Source organism: Scomber scombrus, chromosome 8, assembly GCF_963691925.1.
Source record: "Scomber scombrus chromosome 8, fScoSco1.1, whole genome shotgun sequence".
NCBI lineage: Eukaryota > Metazoa > Chordata > Actinopteri > Scombriformes > Scombridae > Scomber > Scomber scombrus.
Genome location: NC_084977.1, coordinates 18,169,962 through 18,187,741, shown reverse-complemented (window position 1 = coordinate 18,187,741; position 17,780 = coordinate 18,169,962). Strand labels below are relative to the sequence as shown.

General features: G+C 37.5%; 1 protein-coding gene across 1 annotated transcript in view; it reads right to left on the bottom strand.

Moving 5' to 3' along the window:
* Positions 1 to 359: 359 nt before the first annotated feature.
* Positions 360 to 17,780, bottom strand: part of xxylt1 (xyloside xylosyltransferase 1) — a 29,923-nt gene continuing 12,502 nt past the window's right edge. The window contains exons 4-5 of the mRNA XM_062424152.1: positions 11,482 to 11,614; positions 360 to 988 (exon numbers count right to left, since the gene is read on the bottom strand). Of these exons, the coding sequence (XP_062280136.1) occupies positions 592 to 988; positions 11,482 to 11,614 (530 nt within the window). The 3' untranslated portion in view covers positions 360 to 591. The remainder of the gene's footprint in view (positions 989 to 11,481; positions 11,615 to 17,780) is intronic.

The window sequence follows — 17,780 nt, the reverse complement described above, 5'->3', positions numbered from 1 at the left end:
ACGCATTATGTTATGCTTTGTGTGACAGCAGCTGGGTGCAGCACTCTTCTTTGGCATTGTGCAACCCTGCATTGTCCTGTTGTCTATGCATTGCGATGTATTTTGTGATTGCAGCTGAGTGCAGCACTTTTTCACTAGTGCACCACTCCATTGTCTTTCAGTTATGTACTATTTCGACTATGTATTGTATTGTCAAGGATTTTTTAACTGCAGCTCTGTGTAGCAATTTTGCTCCCAAAAAATTACCCTCTGGACAATAAAGTTTATCTTATCAAATGATTGAAATTATTGGCTAAAAATAGCTTGCACCATTTTGTGTAAAACATGGCTAGTGGTCTTTTGGCCCAAAAACAAATACATCAAATAATATATAACACATTTAAAAAAAAAAACAAAAAAACAAAAGACGTGTTCAGTTATTCTAGAATGACATGGATGAGCACCATACTTGTAGCAAGTGTGTATATGAAGGTAATTCAGGAGCCCCTTGACCAGCAGGGGGCAGATTCTGTGACTACAGAGACAGTCAAAAAGGGAAATGGCCAAAACAGTCATAAATCTCCCTCCTAAATTAGGAGTCCGCTCTGTTCATCAGTCATCTGGTATGGGGCTGTTACAGTTCCCGTGGTAGATGTAGACTGGTCCATCGCAGCGATAATACAACTGAAACACATCCCCGTATCCATGGTCCCTCCACCAGGTGCACAGCTGTCGGTTCCAGCCACAGGCTAGGGAATAAAACAGCTCAGGATGCTCCATGCCGATCATGGTGAAGAAGTCCTGGTCCCCAAGGTGGCCCCTGAAGCGGTACTGGTCAGCTAGTTTGGCAACGTTGTCTGGCTTCAGCAGCTCGTTGTAGAGATCTGAGGTCCTCATTGCACCAAGGTCCAATAACATCACACCACTGTTAAAGCCAGGGAGGCCCTCAGGAGTAGGCTCACCCACTCTGGTCTGGGGGTTCTCCTTACGATACTGCCAGAATGTGTGTCTGTGCACGGAGAAGAAAAAAAGAGTCAGCTTTGGGTCAGTTAACATGAGTTAGTCAAACAAAACAACAAAGCAAATCAAAAAGCCTTACATAAAACATGAAGGGCATCAAGACAGATTGTACAAGCAACACAAGGCAATATAAAAAGACATTTAAATTCTATTAAAAAATGGTAAGTTGGAAAGAAAAATTAAAAAGTTAAAAGAATAAGAGATAAAACAGGAGTGTAAAAGTTACAATACACTGTAAGATTTTAATAAAATGCCTCAGATCTGATTTAATAAAAGGCAGCAACAGAAAAGTCTTCAACCTTCATTTAAAAGAAATTAGAGTTGCAGCAGACCTGCTCCATGTATAATATTGATTCTGGAGACAGAAAACAGACCTGTCCTAGATGCCCTAAGAAGTCTGGATGGTTCATAATTTAGCAGAAGATCAGAAATGTATTTGAACTCTTAACCATTCATTGCTTAATAGATAAACAGTAGGGTCTGGTTTATGTGACAGTGAAAGTAAGCAATATTTTAACTTTCAGTTTGGTACTACATTTGGCCCATGATCACACCAGCAATTAAATATGGACCAAAATCAAATAATTGCAGTGGAATATAAACTGTGTGTATTTAGCAACTGAGCCAGCTTGCTGACTGTAAGTTTGGCTCGCCAGTTCACTCTGCAAGTAATCACTTCATCACCAAGAATCACCACGTTTCCAAGTAATTTTCACTGCGCTCTGTGTTCTAAAGGCTTCCAAGGTTATTTTTGTCTGATACCATTAGGTACCATTAGTCAATCATTCAATCGACAAAAAATGTATTGCCAACTATCTTGGAAGATCAGTTAATAATAATTGGGGAAAAAAGGGAAAATATTTGATGGTTTCAGCTTCTAAAAAGTGAAAATGTGCTGGGTTTTTTTGTTTTTTTTACACAGTACGGTAATTAACTGAAAGTGTTAACATTTTAGATTGTTAGTCACACAAAACAAGACATTTCAGACATCACGGTGGCCTCAGAAACTGTGAATGTATTTTTTCCCCCACCACTTTCTAACACCTAATAATCAAAGCGTAATAGGTCCCCTTTAAAGGATTAATTTGACTATAATCAAGAAAATAATCAGCAAATTAATCAATAATGATCATTAGTTGCAGTCCTAAATCAGGAACCACGAGTGTTAGATTTGTCAGTGTAAGACTTTTTTTCGGTTGATGATTAAAAACTAAATCTGAATTCATCCCTCTGCACGGACTGGAATGTATGTACTTACAGTGTCTGAGCGATTTGTTTGAGCTGCTGCATTTGTGAAACTGAGGGGCAACTCCATTTTAGTTCACATTTGTTGAACAAACAGCAAAGCGGCTAAAACAGGAAGAGAGCAGGTCCAGGAGTGCCAGAGGCTTGTGCCAACTCAGCACCCTGTTCTGCCAGCATACCAACTCTAAAGTACGTAAGTGACACACAAAGCTTCATTCAAAAAACCTTTTGTGGGGTTCATTAATATTGTTTTATTCAGTTTTTTGCTGCCAAAGAAGTAAGGGATATTTATTCAGATTTCATCTAAGCTGGAGGAGTCCTGCTGCATTCAGAAAAAGACATGCCCCTTCAAAGCACTGAGTGTTTAGGTACATTAAATCCCTGATAAACACTGAATTGAGGAGGAAAAGAAAATCCACATGAGACCAATAAAAAAGAAAAAACATGGTCATATGTACATCTGTCATGTTCTTACATGGTGTTGTGGTTTTTAATACTTAAATCAAGTCTGTGGAGACCATGAGCTTCTATATAGCGGGTGAAGAGTTCACTTTGAGAAAGTTAGTATATGGAAAAGAGCGTTTTGTACAAACAGCCAGTGCAATGAGGGGTCATCACTACTAAAAACAACAAAGGACAGGAAGTTCTTTGCTGCATGCATGTGTGCACAGTGCACCCACTCAACAGGATTTATTTAGATTAAATATTAATGGAAAAAATGTTCCAACTTTTAAAAAAAAATATGGCAACAGAAGACAGAAAAGATTCATCAAATAAAGCAGAAAACACCCTTTAACTCACATGACTATATTGGTGAAATTTAATCAGCTGCAGTCTGGCTGCCCTCTCAGTGCTGATAAACACATGTGAGAAAATCATATAGAATAATGATGCTACTTTTTTTGTACAGGATCTCTCTCTCTCTCCCTCTGTCTCCCTCTCTCCCTCCATTCATGTTGATTGAATCCAGTGGGAGCGGTGGATTCTCTGAGTCATGCTTTGATATTATTACTGACCTATATCCAGCAGCTGGAGCTCAACTGTGCTTGTCCATGCAGTTTTTATACAGGCTGCTGGTTTAGTAGCTGGGGATGTTAAGCCCCTGTGGAGTGTTTGTCATTTTTACAAGACATAAGTGGGTGTACGTGCTCTGAGACACATTCAGACTGAACATCGTCATAAGGGAACATGTACACAGACTTTTCCATTCTGCCTTTTTTTAACATAATGTTGGAAGAGGAACATACTGCATTTGATGGCTATAAATTATCAAGTCAAGTCAAACTTAATTATACTAGCAGGGGAAATTTGGTTGCAGCCACTCATATATAAAAAATACACATTCATCAAAAAACATAATGCAACAATCAAGGCAGATCACAGGGACAAACAGTACTATGTGAGATCACTTCAAAAAGACAAAAAACTGCTAAATGCCAAATACACAAAGTGCTTAGGTGCATAGATCTTGTGCATATTCAGGGTTTTTAACTGATGTGCAAACAAAAGAGACTTTGTATGTCCTCTGGTTGTGAGACATGATTGGCAGTAAAGCTGTTAACGAATGTAAAGGCAACATGTTTTTGTGGTTAAAAATAAGGATATATGACAATTGACTTTTTGTTAATTGACATGTTACATATTTCTAATTATATAGAATTATTGTATGTATTATAATGTATAAAAAATACTGAAACTAGGATTTTAATAAAAAGCCTTATTGCGATTTAGTTTTCTTTTAGACTGTCTAAAGACGACTTGGAAGTTCAGTTTCAGTCTAGATTACATCAAAGTTAAAAAATAAAACTACAGGCCGACCCATACAGGATTTTGAAGCTGTTACACATTGATATTTTCAAAGATAATATACCTAATTTTTCAGTTGGGCTCGAATAAAAAACAAAAAAAACAACAACAGATATGCTGGCATAGCCACAAGTTAAATGGGACTCCCCTTGAAGTGTACATCAAATGATAGAAATGAACCTACAAGCAATAATTTGTTCAAACTTAAAGCTGCTGTTCACTCAAAGAGGTTTTTTATTTAACTGTGTCATGAGGCTGACGTTCTGTTTTCACTGTCAAAAACAAAAACTAAAATTGCTGCAAAATGTTTGATGATGATGGACAAACTGCACAGCTGAATGAAAGAAGATGCTCCTCACCGCAGCATAACAAAGCATTTTCAAATCACTTTTTCTATGACCCCTGAGTGACATATAATCTGTCTCAAGTGAATCTGAAATGTAAATATTAAAAATAGATGGTATAACATGCTTTGTTTATAGAAATGTGTAATATTCAGGAACACTTGCATTTTAGTGAGGCCATTAAAATACCAGCTGCACTATTTACATAAAAACTGCAGGCTTAATTCACAAAGGCTCATGTTTACGGTTACTAGCTCAGCTGTAACTTTCTCTTGTATGTATATCAAATTATTATTTTGATCCTAATTTCAAAGAACAAGAAACCTTAAAGGTTTGAAACAATCTCAATGCAAAATCACAGGGTAACTTTGATATATGTACTGTGCATGCAATCATCAAATATTAACCTGCACATCACTCATGTTGATCTTTCTTCAGTTCTTAATCAAATTGGTCACACGTGCCTTTGAGAGGTCGTCAGATTTTAGTGGCTGGGACAGAATGCAGCTCTGTTTGGTCAAAATGTTCCTTTGTGCCCGTACACTCGGACCAGCCTCAAACTAGACATATAACCTCTTAGCTCAGATCACTGCTACTAAGTGCCTCCTCTCCTGCTTTGCCAGTTCACAGCACCATCATCTCCTGCCTCCATTTTTCTCTGCCAACCTCTCAAACGAAGTGTCTTTCTCACTCCCAAGAGAATGAAAAGCATTAGCAGGTGTTGGGGACATTCTGTACTGCTATCCTAACCAAATGTGTGCTTGCTCCACTTTGTTCGGGACAAGAAACAACTTGCTCTTTGAAAGCTGTGTAAAACTCTCACTGACAGAGGGGGGTTCTGCTGGGGACAAATGAAACGTGTGGACCTTTTCATCAAGAAGTAGTTTGGGACCCTGAAGAAGGTATATTAAAGAAAATTCCAGCATTGAGCAGCCTTGAAACAAGAAAGCCTGCAATTCTGCCGCTCTAAATATACAGGATCATAAAAACCAATGACCAATCCAATTATTACACGCCTTATAAAACCAGGTTTATTCTTGTTTATTACACCTTCTCCCTGGAGTTATGAAATTATTGCATGGTTTAATCTCTTGAAGAACATCACATTTCCCAGCTCAAAAACTTCATTTTGATCTGAACAAAGATAGACAGAAATGTCACAGTGAGACTGCTTCAAAGCTCTCAGTCCTCTCTCTCGCTGAAATATTTCACATCTTAGTGAAAAAAAACTGCCAATACGTGGGATGTATCATAAGTCTGAGACACACAACCAGCACACAAAGCATAAAGACAAAGTGACTTGCTTCTGGCTAATGTCTCTAATCGAGTGTGTTTGAGGCTTTGACTGTGACACTTATGTAAGTGGGTCTTGTCTCTTGGGTTTTAAAACATAACAAATGCAGCTGCAAGGAAAAGATGTGGCAATTCTTTCTTTTTTTTTCCGATAATGAACTTTTCAGTGGCAGGATGTGCTCTGAATGCGGCTGGTGGGAGGATGTGTTCTTCTGCATAATGCTCTGTCCATTAGCACCCAAAAAGAGTGGGAGCTGAGTTTTCTCCACTCAACACAGGAAAACACTCCAGTGGAGGGGACGCACACAATGGCCCGCTAATACCAAGATTTAAAATTAAAATATTACAAAGCCTGATTGCTAAAGGCTAACAAGCCAGCTCAGTGGACTAACAAGTCAGTAACTGATGAGTTTTTCAATTGGCCCAGTCTCGGTTTACTTACCTTTGCCCTACTACTCGTTTTGGAGTGCCGTCCATTGGTAGTGTTTCCTCAAAGAGGAGCCACGAGGGGTCGGGTTGAACTCTTTTAATCTAGGAAATGGGACACCATTCGTTTCATCACCAGTAGCCGATGATGGCACATACGTAACACACCAGCGATGAGGCTGTACCCGACAGAGGTTTTCAGTTTTTCCCTTACATATTCCAACAGATTTTAACACATTTTTTGGATGATTACTAGTTCTTCTACCACTGCGTTTGGAAGACCGTCTGGAGGGCTGGATGACCACTACCACTCAATCCCCAACAAAAACAGGACACCCTAGCCTACATGGGTCACACAAAATAGAGGGGTAGGACTAAGTGGTAGGGACGAGGGGTATTAGGACTGGGCCTAAATGGAAGATAATAATCCAAGCAGAGTAAATATACTGAAAGTGTATAATTGCTAGTTTGCTTTGGGATGAACAGATGGAGTTCTCTTCTTTATTTTTTCTTCTACCGTACTGCCCCAAATATAAGATATCACTGATTATAAAATGACGCCCCCATTTCTAACACCTGTCATTGTCCAGTCCTCACATGCAATACAAAGCCTGATTTTCTCTAAGTAAATTTTTTAAGAGAAAAATAAATTGAAACATGGGTTATATTCAGGTCAATACTGTTTATGCTATTCAATCCGTCATTACTAAACATTTCATTCTGCATTGAAAGCTTGGATTTGTATTCAGAAGCTGCATTTGACACAAAAATCATTGTGGGGGGGATGGGGGGGGGGGAAGAAAGAAAAAAAATATCACCAAAAAAGATGATCTTCAGAATTTTCCTTTGCTTTTCTTATTACTTCATTTATTAGAGCCAAGCAAAGAGACAAGAGCCCAGGTAAAAAGCAATAACCTTGAGAGCCTCAGTGACGTAAACCATAAACTGCTGTCAACACTTTTCATTTCCTTCTTAAAAGAGGTCCTGGAATGTGCTTCAAAACTCTGTAAGCAGTCAAATACGCTGGTACAAAGAGTTGTCCTTCAGACTCTAGACTCCCACATTAAAGACATCTATACACACTGACGCTTGTGTACAAAGACCTGGAACCAGCTGCAACAAGGCTTTTTTGGACATCGCTTTAATATCAACAAATGAGTCAGTTCATGACAAATGGCATGATTTGAGTGTTTTAACTGTATGCGTCTGACCCCACAGAAACAACATTAGTGGGGGATTTTCCCAGGTTAGTACAGAAGGAGCCACCATACTAGATATACATAGAGGCAGGCAGACGCAAATACAGATCTGTTTGTGAAAACTATAGCTTCTAAAATGACCTACACAGAAACCCGACATCCCCGTTTACAGTTATGCGGACCGAGCTTTACTGTCACATACACACTGTTGCTACCATACCGACTTAAATTACACCGTGACAACAATGTCTTCCATAAAGCCATGACCACAGCCATGTCTGCTTTCATGTAACATTTGAGGAATGTTAATGTCATTGTAATAAACAGCAGATTACTCCTTTAAAACAACGAATCTCTTTTCACCAAAGCTTAATACCGTACGTCATAAGATGTGAATGCAATTATTTAGGATTGAGTGGTGATGTCACTTTTACAGATTTACCACAATCAATATCACATGCACTTGGTTGCAATAAAAGATTAACTCCTTCAAACATTTCAGCAGTGTTGGCACACAAACACACATTTACAGGTGCAGAAGATACTGATAAATAAGTCTGGTGGTGAATGACATTAAGGAAATAGTTTGAAAAAAGTAAACAGCTGTAAAGTATGAGAGGACACAGTGTGATTCATTGTTTCATTCACACACTTGTCTTTAAAACAGAGGAAACCACCTGGCTGCATGTTTATTCCAGTAAGCAGCTGCTACATGAAACCTCCCACCTGACCTTGCCTCATATAGTCCCTACTACCCCCCTCTCTCTCTCTCTCTCTCTCTCTCTCTCTCTCTCTCTCTCTCTCTCTCTCTCTCTCTCTCTCTCTCTCTCTCTCTCTCTCTCTCTCTCTCTCTCTCTCTCTCTCTCTCTCTCTCTCTCTCTCTCTCTCTCACACACACACACACACACACACACACACCACACACACACACAGTAACGTCCTGTTTTGATGCTGTGCCTGGGTGGAAAACAGTGAAGTAGTCTAAACGGTCCAGGCATGTTTGTTTTACTATCTTGGAGAAGGATGGAAAAAAAATCAGCTGAGGAACAAAGCTTGAAAGTTGAAGTCCTTTGTTTATGCACACACACACACACACACACACACACACACACACACACACACACACTAACAATGTAAAAGATTTCGATAACAGCTGGTGCTCTGATTGAGAGGATGAATGTGGTCAGCATGTTCCTTCGTTATCTTAATCAGACACTTCTGATAAAAAGTAAATATAATAAAGACAAACGGGCTGATGGGAGATCTGAACAGAGGAGGACACTATGGAAACATGATGTGTACAGATTCCCCAAACAGCTTACTCAACAATTTCCCAGATTGATAAAAAAGGATAGACGGTGCCAACAGAAGCAACAGGTTATCTCAAATGTACAAACTTTTCCCCCATTTAACAAAATGTCTTGATGATTGATGGAGTTATAAATCTCAGTAGTTAATGTAATCTTAACAAAAGCAGCTACACAAGCACTTTTCATTAATTGAATTAAGAAATAATGAAACAGTTTGATTTAGATCAGTGCACAAAGCTGATCAGAGAATAACCAAATAAGAATAAGAAACACACACACATCCTTTCTGTGTGCACATTGCTGAGGTATGGTGTGTGTTCATCATATAAGTATAAAGATAATGGTCTGAGAAGGGGACCTATCCTGTCTTTTAAACTGTTGTGCAGGGCTGAGTATGACAGATGATAGAGTTCGGTCTCGAGTTCTGCAGTGCCAAAGTCTGAGGTCAAAGTCGGTTCATTGACGTCAAGTTTCTTAAGAACCTGACTTTGAAGGGAAAATAAAACAGACAGTTAGAAAAAGTTTTATGGATCCTATCAGTGCGTTGCTGGCGTTAGTCAGTCTAGAGGATGGGCAAATTGTTTAATTACTCCAGACAGCAATAAAGAGAAAGGAGACACATCACAGGATGAGATCTTCCTGAGAATTTCCTGATTAGATGAGTCTCTACTTATATCGTGCCAAATTCCCACTTATTTATCTGGCATAAAAGACTCAAAATAGTGTATTCATGAAAACATCGCATCATACTGTTGGTGTTACACAATCTTGCTTAAGTGACTTTATGCTTGTCATTATCGATCACCATAAGCAATCTTGGCTTTTTGCTGCCAGCCTCTGAGTGGCTTGTTGCTAGTTAATTTTATGTGACAGTAACATTCATCTGATTCATAATGAAGACACGCTGAGTCCAGACCGGCATCATGCAAGTTCCACTTCAGCGAATACGAATAAGAGTCCTGCGTCAATGACCAAACTGCTTCGATTAAGTGAGATTGTCTGTCGAATCTATTCACAGACACACAGATACACATTCTGCTTAACACACAAAGTAAAAACAAACTAAGCCTATGAAGCAGGGGTGACAGATATTCTGTATGATTTTATACAGTACAGAGTGTCATGGGTTTAAATATTCTTGTTTCTATTCAAGAAAGATAACTGAAAAACAGTATTGTCCAGAGTAAACTATGCACTTGTCTGAAAGTCAAGAGGGTGGGACTAGGGGTGTGACGATACACTCAGCTCACGAGACGAGACGAGATATTGGGTTCACGAGATTGAGACGAGACGAGATTATAACTATATTTTTAAGAAAACTTCAATGAGGAAATACATGACTGTTCCTTTATTTAAAATTCACAAAATGGAAATTGAATTGAAATGTTTGAACTAATCAGCTTCTAATGAATCACTTTTTTCTACTTTCTAAATATATAACTATCATATGTAGTATGCAGCACTGTAAAAGGTTTCCCCATATAGATATTTTAAAGATGGATAATTTTGGTATTTATGGAAATAACAACCATAAATACAAAAGTTAGATACAATCACAAATACTAAAAAGTAAATTGTAAATAGTAGAAACAATTCTAATATATCAATATATAAATTAAATAAAGAATCCAATTATCACAAATTATAACATATTGCTAATAAAAGTAAATTGCACAAATACTGTATCACATAAATACACAAGTAGAACAACATATAAATTGTGTTATAATTTGGTAGTGTGACTCATGACTTTTTGCATCATTAGGCTTCCACAGCTGCACTAGATTCCTCCGCTCCTCCTACTTCAGACTATCAGTGTAGAGACCTGAGGTTAACCTGCTCCTCTCCTCATCTCCTACTATTGACTGAGATCTTCTCAACAGGTAGAAGCTGCAACAAGGTTAATGATCCACACGTGACATTATAAAAAGAAGACATGACGTGCGAATGATCGATAGAAAAGCGATCGTTTTTTGGGTTTTTTTGGTGCGCCCCTTAATTATAGCTTCGCGAGACAAAATTCACGTCAACGAGAAATATCGTCGCGTTTCATCTCGCGTCACATCCCTAGGTGGGACTCAAAAGAATAAAGTCTATATCATAAAAATATGCAAACACATACAATTAACTCTCAAAAACATTAGATTTTTAGTGCCTCATGGTTCACATGAGAACATGGCTCTGACAGTCCAGATCAGCCTAAACATATCCAAAAACCTCCAAAAAGTAACAAAATAAGAATAAACAACAGTTTGGGTGTGGGCTTCAATAAGTTACCATAAAATATAAAAATGTAAAATTGGGATTTGGCTCAGCAATAAATTGTGCAAAACTGAAACAGATTATGATTCAAATACATTATAAAAACCCTGACTTGACACTTTTGCTAACTAACCTAAGAGGTAACAAAAGCTGACACTGCACAGGTTTGCACACAATCATCTGACTCTTAAAATATTAGCTTTTTATAAAAATACTTGTCTAACAATCATTAAATGGATCACCAGAAAGGCCACTAATTGTTTTTGTTAAAAGCTGCTTTATAACTTTTTCATTTTGCATGTATTTGGAGAAAATGGTCAATCAAAGTCTGTATGAGAAACTTTAGATGTTCTTTCATTTAAGTAAATGAATAAGGCCCATAAAAACTAGGGTTGAGAAAAGTGAGTGAAATTTGGATTGTGGCTTTTTACCCAGTGGAAATTTTAAATGACCTCTTCAAAACTTATCCCTTTTTCAATTGCTGGACTCGTGGCTAGTGCTGCAACAAAAAATTATTAAGCTCATAATTTTAGTAATTTGTATGTCTCTGACAAATTGGCATCACTAAAAGCTGAGGTGTAGTTCCACAGTGCCTACCTGTAGACCGGCTGCATCTCTCTGGTGATGCCTATTACCGCTCCGGGAGTAAAGCGATCAAATTCCTGGAAGAGGTCCCTGATGTTGGTCTTGTATTTCAGGTCCAGGTCAAGCTGCACAATGCGTGCCAGACCTGAAAGAAGAGCAATCTGTTAAAGAAAAAGCACCAACTGTACAACACATGTACAACTTCAAGAAAACATCTGTGACGGTCACCACACTGTGAACTCTTTAAAATTAATTCTGTCATTCAAAAAACATGTTTTTATCAAGTTTAGTTAATAGTTTAAACCCTTAAACGATTTGATGTTTGCAAAAAAGCCATTTTAGAGGCAAATGAATTAATAACAATTTGTTCTTAACCAAGTTTAATAAATGACTGAAATGAGTTCCCCATTTCTAAATTCATCCCAGGAAATGTACTTCTGAGCAACTGTGCAAATTGGCCAATTTAACTGCCCACTAGTATTCATCATTGAGTGCTTGAATGTCTGCTTAATTACTTGTAAGAGTCCTTACAGGAATACAGAGCTCCAGGAAATAAGAGCAGAGTCTGACTAGACTCCTGAACAGCTTAACATGTATAATTGTCTTTTATTCTATGTAATTTTACTGTTGACCTGAAAGAGGAAATCCTATGAAAATGTCCATAAATTGTGGGAAAAAATATATAGAAAGTTGAACACTGCAGCTGTGATAGTACAGAACGTAAATGATCAACACTGACACTTGTTTGTGGATGAAACTGTAACAACTGTATCCAGGATATTCATGTCTTCATCTGTTCATTGTTTCAACTTCCTATGTTTTGCTTGTTGGCATAGTGATGAAAGGATGGGAAATACTCAGGAATGGTATGCCATGGACAGAACATAATTATCAGCTTGAGAGGGACTGTCAAAGATGACAGCCTCGAGTTCAAGAGCAGTAAACATTTATTGGCAACTAAGGTTAATTTGACAAACAACTGTGGAATTAGTACAACAGCACAAAAGATGGATGTACTTGAACAAACTGCGCTGCATGTGTGTGTCTGTCACTGGCCTTCAGAGCTCAAATCAACATTATTTCAGATCCATTTCAGCTCATCAAAGCCTTTCTGAGATCCAGCAGCCTCCAGTTAGATTAAACCACATCTACCTAACTACACAACTGGAAAATCAATTTCTTGTGTGAACATACTAAAGTGTAATTAAGTGTAATTCTGGCAGCACAAAATGTGTGATACAACACAGACGGACAGCATAAAATGTGATATTGTTATTTGTGCTGTGTTATCCAGGTTGTAATCAAGAGGGTATTATTCAAAGGAGCTACACTTGAAAAATAAACTAAAAGGTGCCCTGTGGAATTTTCTTGTAAATGAACAAAAGTTTTTTTTTTTTTTTAATAGTCTTTTAAATTTTAAATCCTACATTGTTTACATTAATTTTTATTAGCTTGCAGTTTTCTCTGCCTTTGCACATACATTTATTTTCATCTTCATCTAGAATTTCCTAATAAACGCCAGCAATCTTGATGGTAATGTACTGTATTTATGCTGAAAACCTAATGTACCTCAATGCTGATTAAGTCATTAGAAAATAACACTGAAAAGCTCACTTGCTCTTATAATTTGATGTCCTGTATTTCCAGTTGAAAACTGTATTCTTGGGCGCCCCAGTAGCCTATTGTTTAGTCTCATGTTAGGGTAAAAATAGACAGGCTAATTCCAGTGCAGGACAGGATTTGAAGGGGCCAGACATCACAAACTAACTGACTGTATTTGGAAATTAATCACAACCTTCGTCTCAACAAACCCAAATGAAATGCTGAACAATAAGGGGGAAAACTATGAGGGGATCGTGGCTGGCTTAAAAGTTTTTGCTGCAGATATATGAATGCCGGTTTCTGTTGAAACAAGTGACGGAAAAAGAGTACTCAGCAAAAGAGAAACAACCTGTTTTCTATGCTCTCCAAACAAGGAAGCTGCCCATCACAATGCCTTAATGTACTGTGGCAACAGAGAGGGGCTCGGAAGAGTAATCTCCGAGTGGTCAGCGCTGTTTGTTTGCACTAACGGGGCTTAACTAGTGGGAGTGTAACAGGAAGAGGGTTTTAAGTTCTTACAACACTGATGAGGTGAGTTTGATGTTGGATCAATTACTCACCACAACGTCCTGTGAAGGTGAAAGTAGGGCTGAGTGGTATGAGCGGTGTTACATCACAGCATGTTATTATTATGATTGTGGGTTTATTAGACTGATTTAAATGTAGATTACTACTTCACTTTCTCACAACAGCTGTACTACAGTGTTTTCCCTGTTGTATTAAAGCCATCTCTCTCAGTTGTATGTATAGTTATAAATGCCTGTGTATAAAAGTCATTCAAACATTGGATTTTCTCATCATAAGTACAGAGACTAGTCAAAGTTGTGTTGTAGTTGTTTTTTACACGAGAGCTAAAGCTTCTTGTGTCATACATGTTTCGTTTTGACATGTTCAACGAGGCTGACTGTGGCGGGATTCTGGTAGCAACTGCAACAAATAGCAAGAAAACATTTACCACCAAATGCACGCCAACATGTGGATGACGTAAACTTTTTTAAATTAATGTTCATCTTCAAATGTCATGTTTTTTTGTTTTAAGGTAAAGAGGATTTATAGCCTTATTAGTTAACAAGCTGCAAGTGGCACTTATGCTCACAGAGCACCTTCTGTGACACAATCAATCTATTGCTTAAGAATAGCATACGGGTATTATTAAACCATTTTATTATCAACAGAAGGATAGAGGGAATATAATAATCCTGAAAAAAAGTGCAAGATATATTCTGAAGTAATTGTCATTTAGTGCATTAGTACTTGAGGCTATGACAGACAGTAAGTATTGTATATAGACAGTATGAACCTTGGGAGAAAGAAAAGAGACAAAGAAATGTTCTTGCTTCCCCCACTGACATCTGTTCCTCCTCCTTCCTTTCCTCCCACAGAAGATATGAAATGACGAGATGTGAAAATTGAGAAAGGAAGGCATCAGGACTTTTGGTGAAACTGCTTTCCAAGACAAACATCATTCAGTACACCAGAGTGTCAGTGTCAGTGTTGACTGGTCAGCGTTTTTCTTGCTCTGTATTGTTGTTTGTACTATATTTAGTTACAGTTTGTGCATTGATTCTGTTGATGTTTATAATATTTACTTGTTAATACATTGGTTTAGTTTTTTTTCTCCCACAGAAATTAACCATGTCAAAACAGACTGTCAAATATTATTTTATCACTTAAAGCTGAACTGTTTACCACAGATAAACACATGCACAGCAACCTTAATTTAGCAGATAAACAACATTATGCACATAAACCAAGTGATTACATCTGTATGTGTATTTCATCTGCTCAGACAGTTAAGCTACAATGTTTTTTGAGGCGTCAGCTACAGTATCAATACATGTTTCATATAAGTATAGTTAAGTTATATTATATAATATATAACCATGTATTAGCCCACTTTCTTATATATTCAATGTCGCCAGTGAAAAACTGGTGAAACATCGTTTTCAGTTTTTGCAAATGTTTGCTTTAAAAGAATAGATTGTTTAAACTGACTTTCACCTGAATTTATTCTTAATTTCTCACGCTATTCAATTAACTATCATATAGGAGTAAGACAACCAACAAAATATTCACAGTTAAGCATCTTTAACCAATAAAATTGTGGCACTTTTGCTTCAAAGCTAACAGCTAAAATGTGATGCAGTTTGATTAATCCACTTATCACTTTAGCTCTGTATGTAGCACTATTTTACTCCAATTATTCCTTTTTTATAGCTTATATAACTTTTTTAATATGTTTGGAGAACAACAAACCTCTCTGTGACCAACCATGGAATTGACTGTTTCTTTCATTATTTCCAACTGCTATTAAACAAAGTGGATAAACAGAAATCACTGGGGTTTAAATCAATCTCAGCCATTTAGTTTATTGCATTGTTTTAGTCACAGGAAAGGTGTGAGGGTGTTGCACATTAATTAGAGGAATAATGTCATTATGGTGGCTTAAAGCTCGCCCGAAGCTCTAGTCAGATGGAATACAGCGATTTGAGTACACCTCAACTCAGCGGCAGCAACAAAACAAAAGAGACACTGTTATCTAACGCCACATTTTTTTCAGGAGGAAAGTGGGTCAACTTCATTAAGACCTAATATCGGTCTTGATGTTAGCACTTACAGCCATTTGTAAGGGTCATTGTTTTCTGCTTTTACCGACACTCACTGGAAAACACTCTGGGTTTTTTGAAGCAGGCGATCACATGAAACTCATTTTCACCCTCATTATGGTCCCATGCTTCCAAAAGTTGACGTATTTCCTGCTACATCAAAGAAAATGTTTAGCGCAAACTGGCCGGCAGGGTCATATTGTCATGAGCTCTGGTCAGGAAATAATTCAACTAAAAGAAGCGAGGAGAAAAACAAACAGATCATGCACTAATTATTAAATAAAAAAGCAATAAATCAATCCAAATTATATTGTTTAAACATTTTTAGAATAATTTCTAAATATTTCACATGGTTTTGTTTGGATTATTTTAATGAGTGAATGTTGGCCTATGATAATAAAAAATTAAAGCTATACCTTTTCAATATATGCTATGGACACTTGCAGTCAGGTTATTGATCATGAAGCAGTAAATAGATCCTCTTCAGTTACACCAGAGACAGGAGCTCACTAGCTAGCATGGCAAGACCCCTGTCCAATCAAATTAACAGTTTAAGTGGACTTCCAGGTTCCAATGAAACAAAGTAAAGTGATTACAAAGTGACATATTTTGCATTATTATAACTGCAAAATATACTCAAAGGTTGCATCACCAACAGTCTACTAGTGAGGGAAAGTCAAGACATTTAAATTCAGCTCTGCTCTGGTTCACTCTGCTATCCCGGTCACATTCAACCCAAGCCTGTTATCTTTTACCAATTAGTCCACGAGGAAGGGTTATTATTGCTGTGTTATTCTCTCTGGAGAGGCAGGGAGGTATGATAATACCAGAGATATCTCCTAAAAAGAGACAGCAGGAATACCAGGTGAGCAGACTTTTTTATTTATCTGAAAAGTGGACTTTGTTACAACTTAAGAAAAGTTTACAAAGACGACAGATGCTTTATCTTCAAAGTTACGAGGCCAGAGATAAAAGTTAAAAATAACCGCACTGGTTCAGCATTCCTGAAATCTATGTCTATGATTTTCAGCCTGTGTGACAACTAACAGAGCAGCTACTACCCCACCTCCAGGTATCATATTTCTCACTTTAGCAAAGCAATTAACACATTAGCAGTGCCATTCGTAGACGGCCTCCCACTGGCTGTTCCGGTTGGACTATTCTGGTCCTAGAGTCATTAGCCAGAATGCACACCCTCCCTCGCTGTGAGACGATGAACACCCCGCTGCTCTGAGCAAAACAAATGACTCTGGAGTGAATCTGCACAAATTAAACATGTCTGTCACTGTGGACAACTTCATCTCAGCATTCAGCATGAAATCCAATATGTAACCACTATCACAGATTAACTGAGTTTTATATTTTATTCAGTAATTACAATGAAATACAAACCAATTAATTGACCACATATCACACCCAGAACAGAACATGCTGATTTGTGCAGAGATATGAACCCTCTTTCTTACCATGTTTCACCTGTTAGATGTGCCATAACTTCCAAGGAGACCGACATGAGGCGGAAAATTAAGGTTGAGCTTATAAAAGACTCAAGTCCCAGCATGTTGATACCTCTAGAGGGGGCGCAAAAACATGGAACACCTTTCCACTAACAAAAAACAACAACAAAAAAACTGTTTTCTTAGGAGTCTCATCATGAATTGAGACAGATTTCCCATGCAGCTTTATTTCCCATCAATTGACTTGCAAGTTTCGGCATAATAAACTACATAAATAAAGTGCAATTATGTTTGATCCTTACTTACTACAAAAAACATTTTTCCATTAAAGGGTAAAGTTTCCTTTTCAGTTACAAAAATACTGTGATATATGGCCAATGTCTGCCTTATCTTATATAATGTATTGACTGTTTGTGTTGTGATGTTATTGTTGTCATAAGTGAAGTATTCTGATGGTATTGTACCAGTAGTTCCCCAGTGATCCTCACCTCTGTTAAGCCTATAAAATAAAAATATTGCTCAGTACAAAATAGACTGTTTGGTTTTAATGGGTGTTCAATTTCTCTGGAGTCTAAAATAAACATCTCTCAAAAAACATAAATTTCCTTTATTTCCTGAGCAAAGACTTTCCTATTCAGTCTATGTA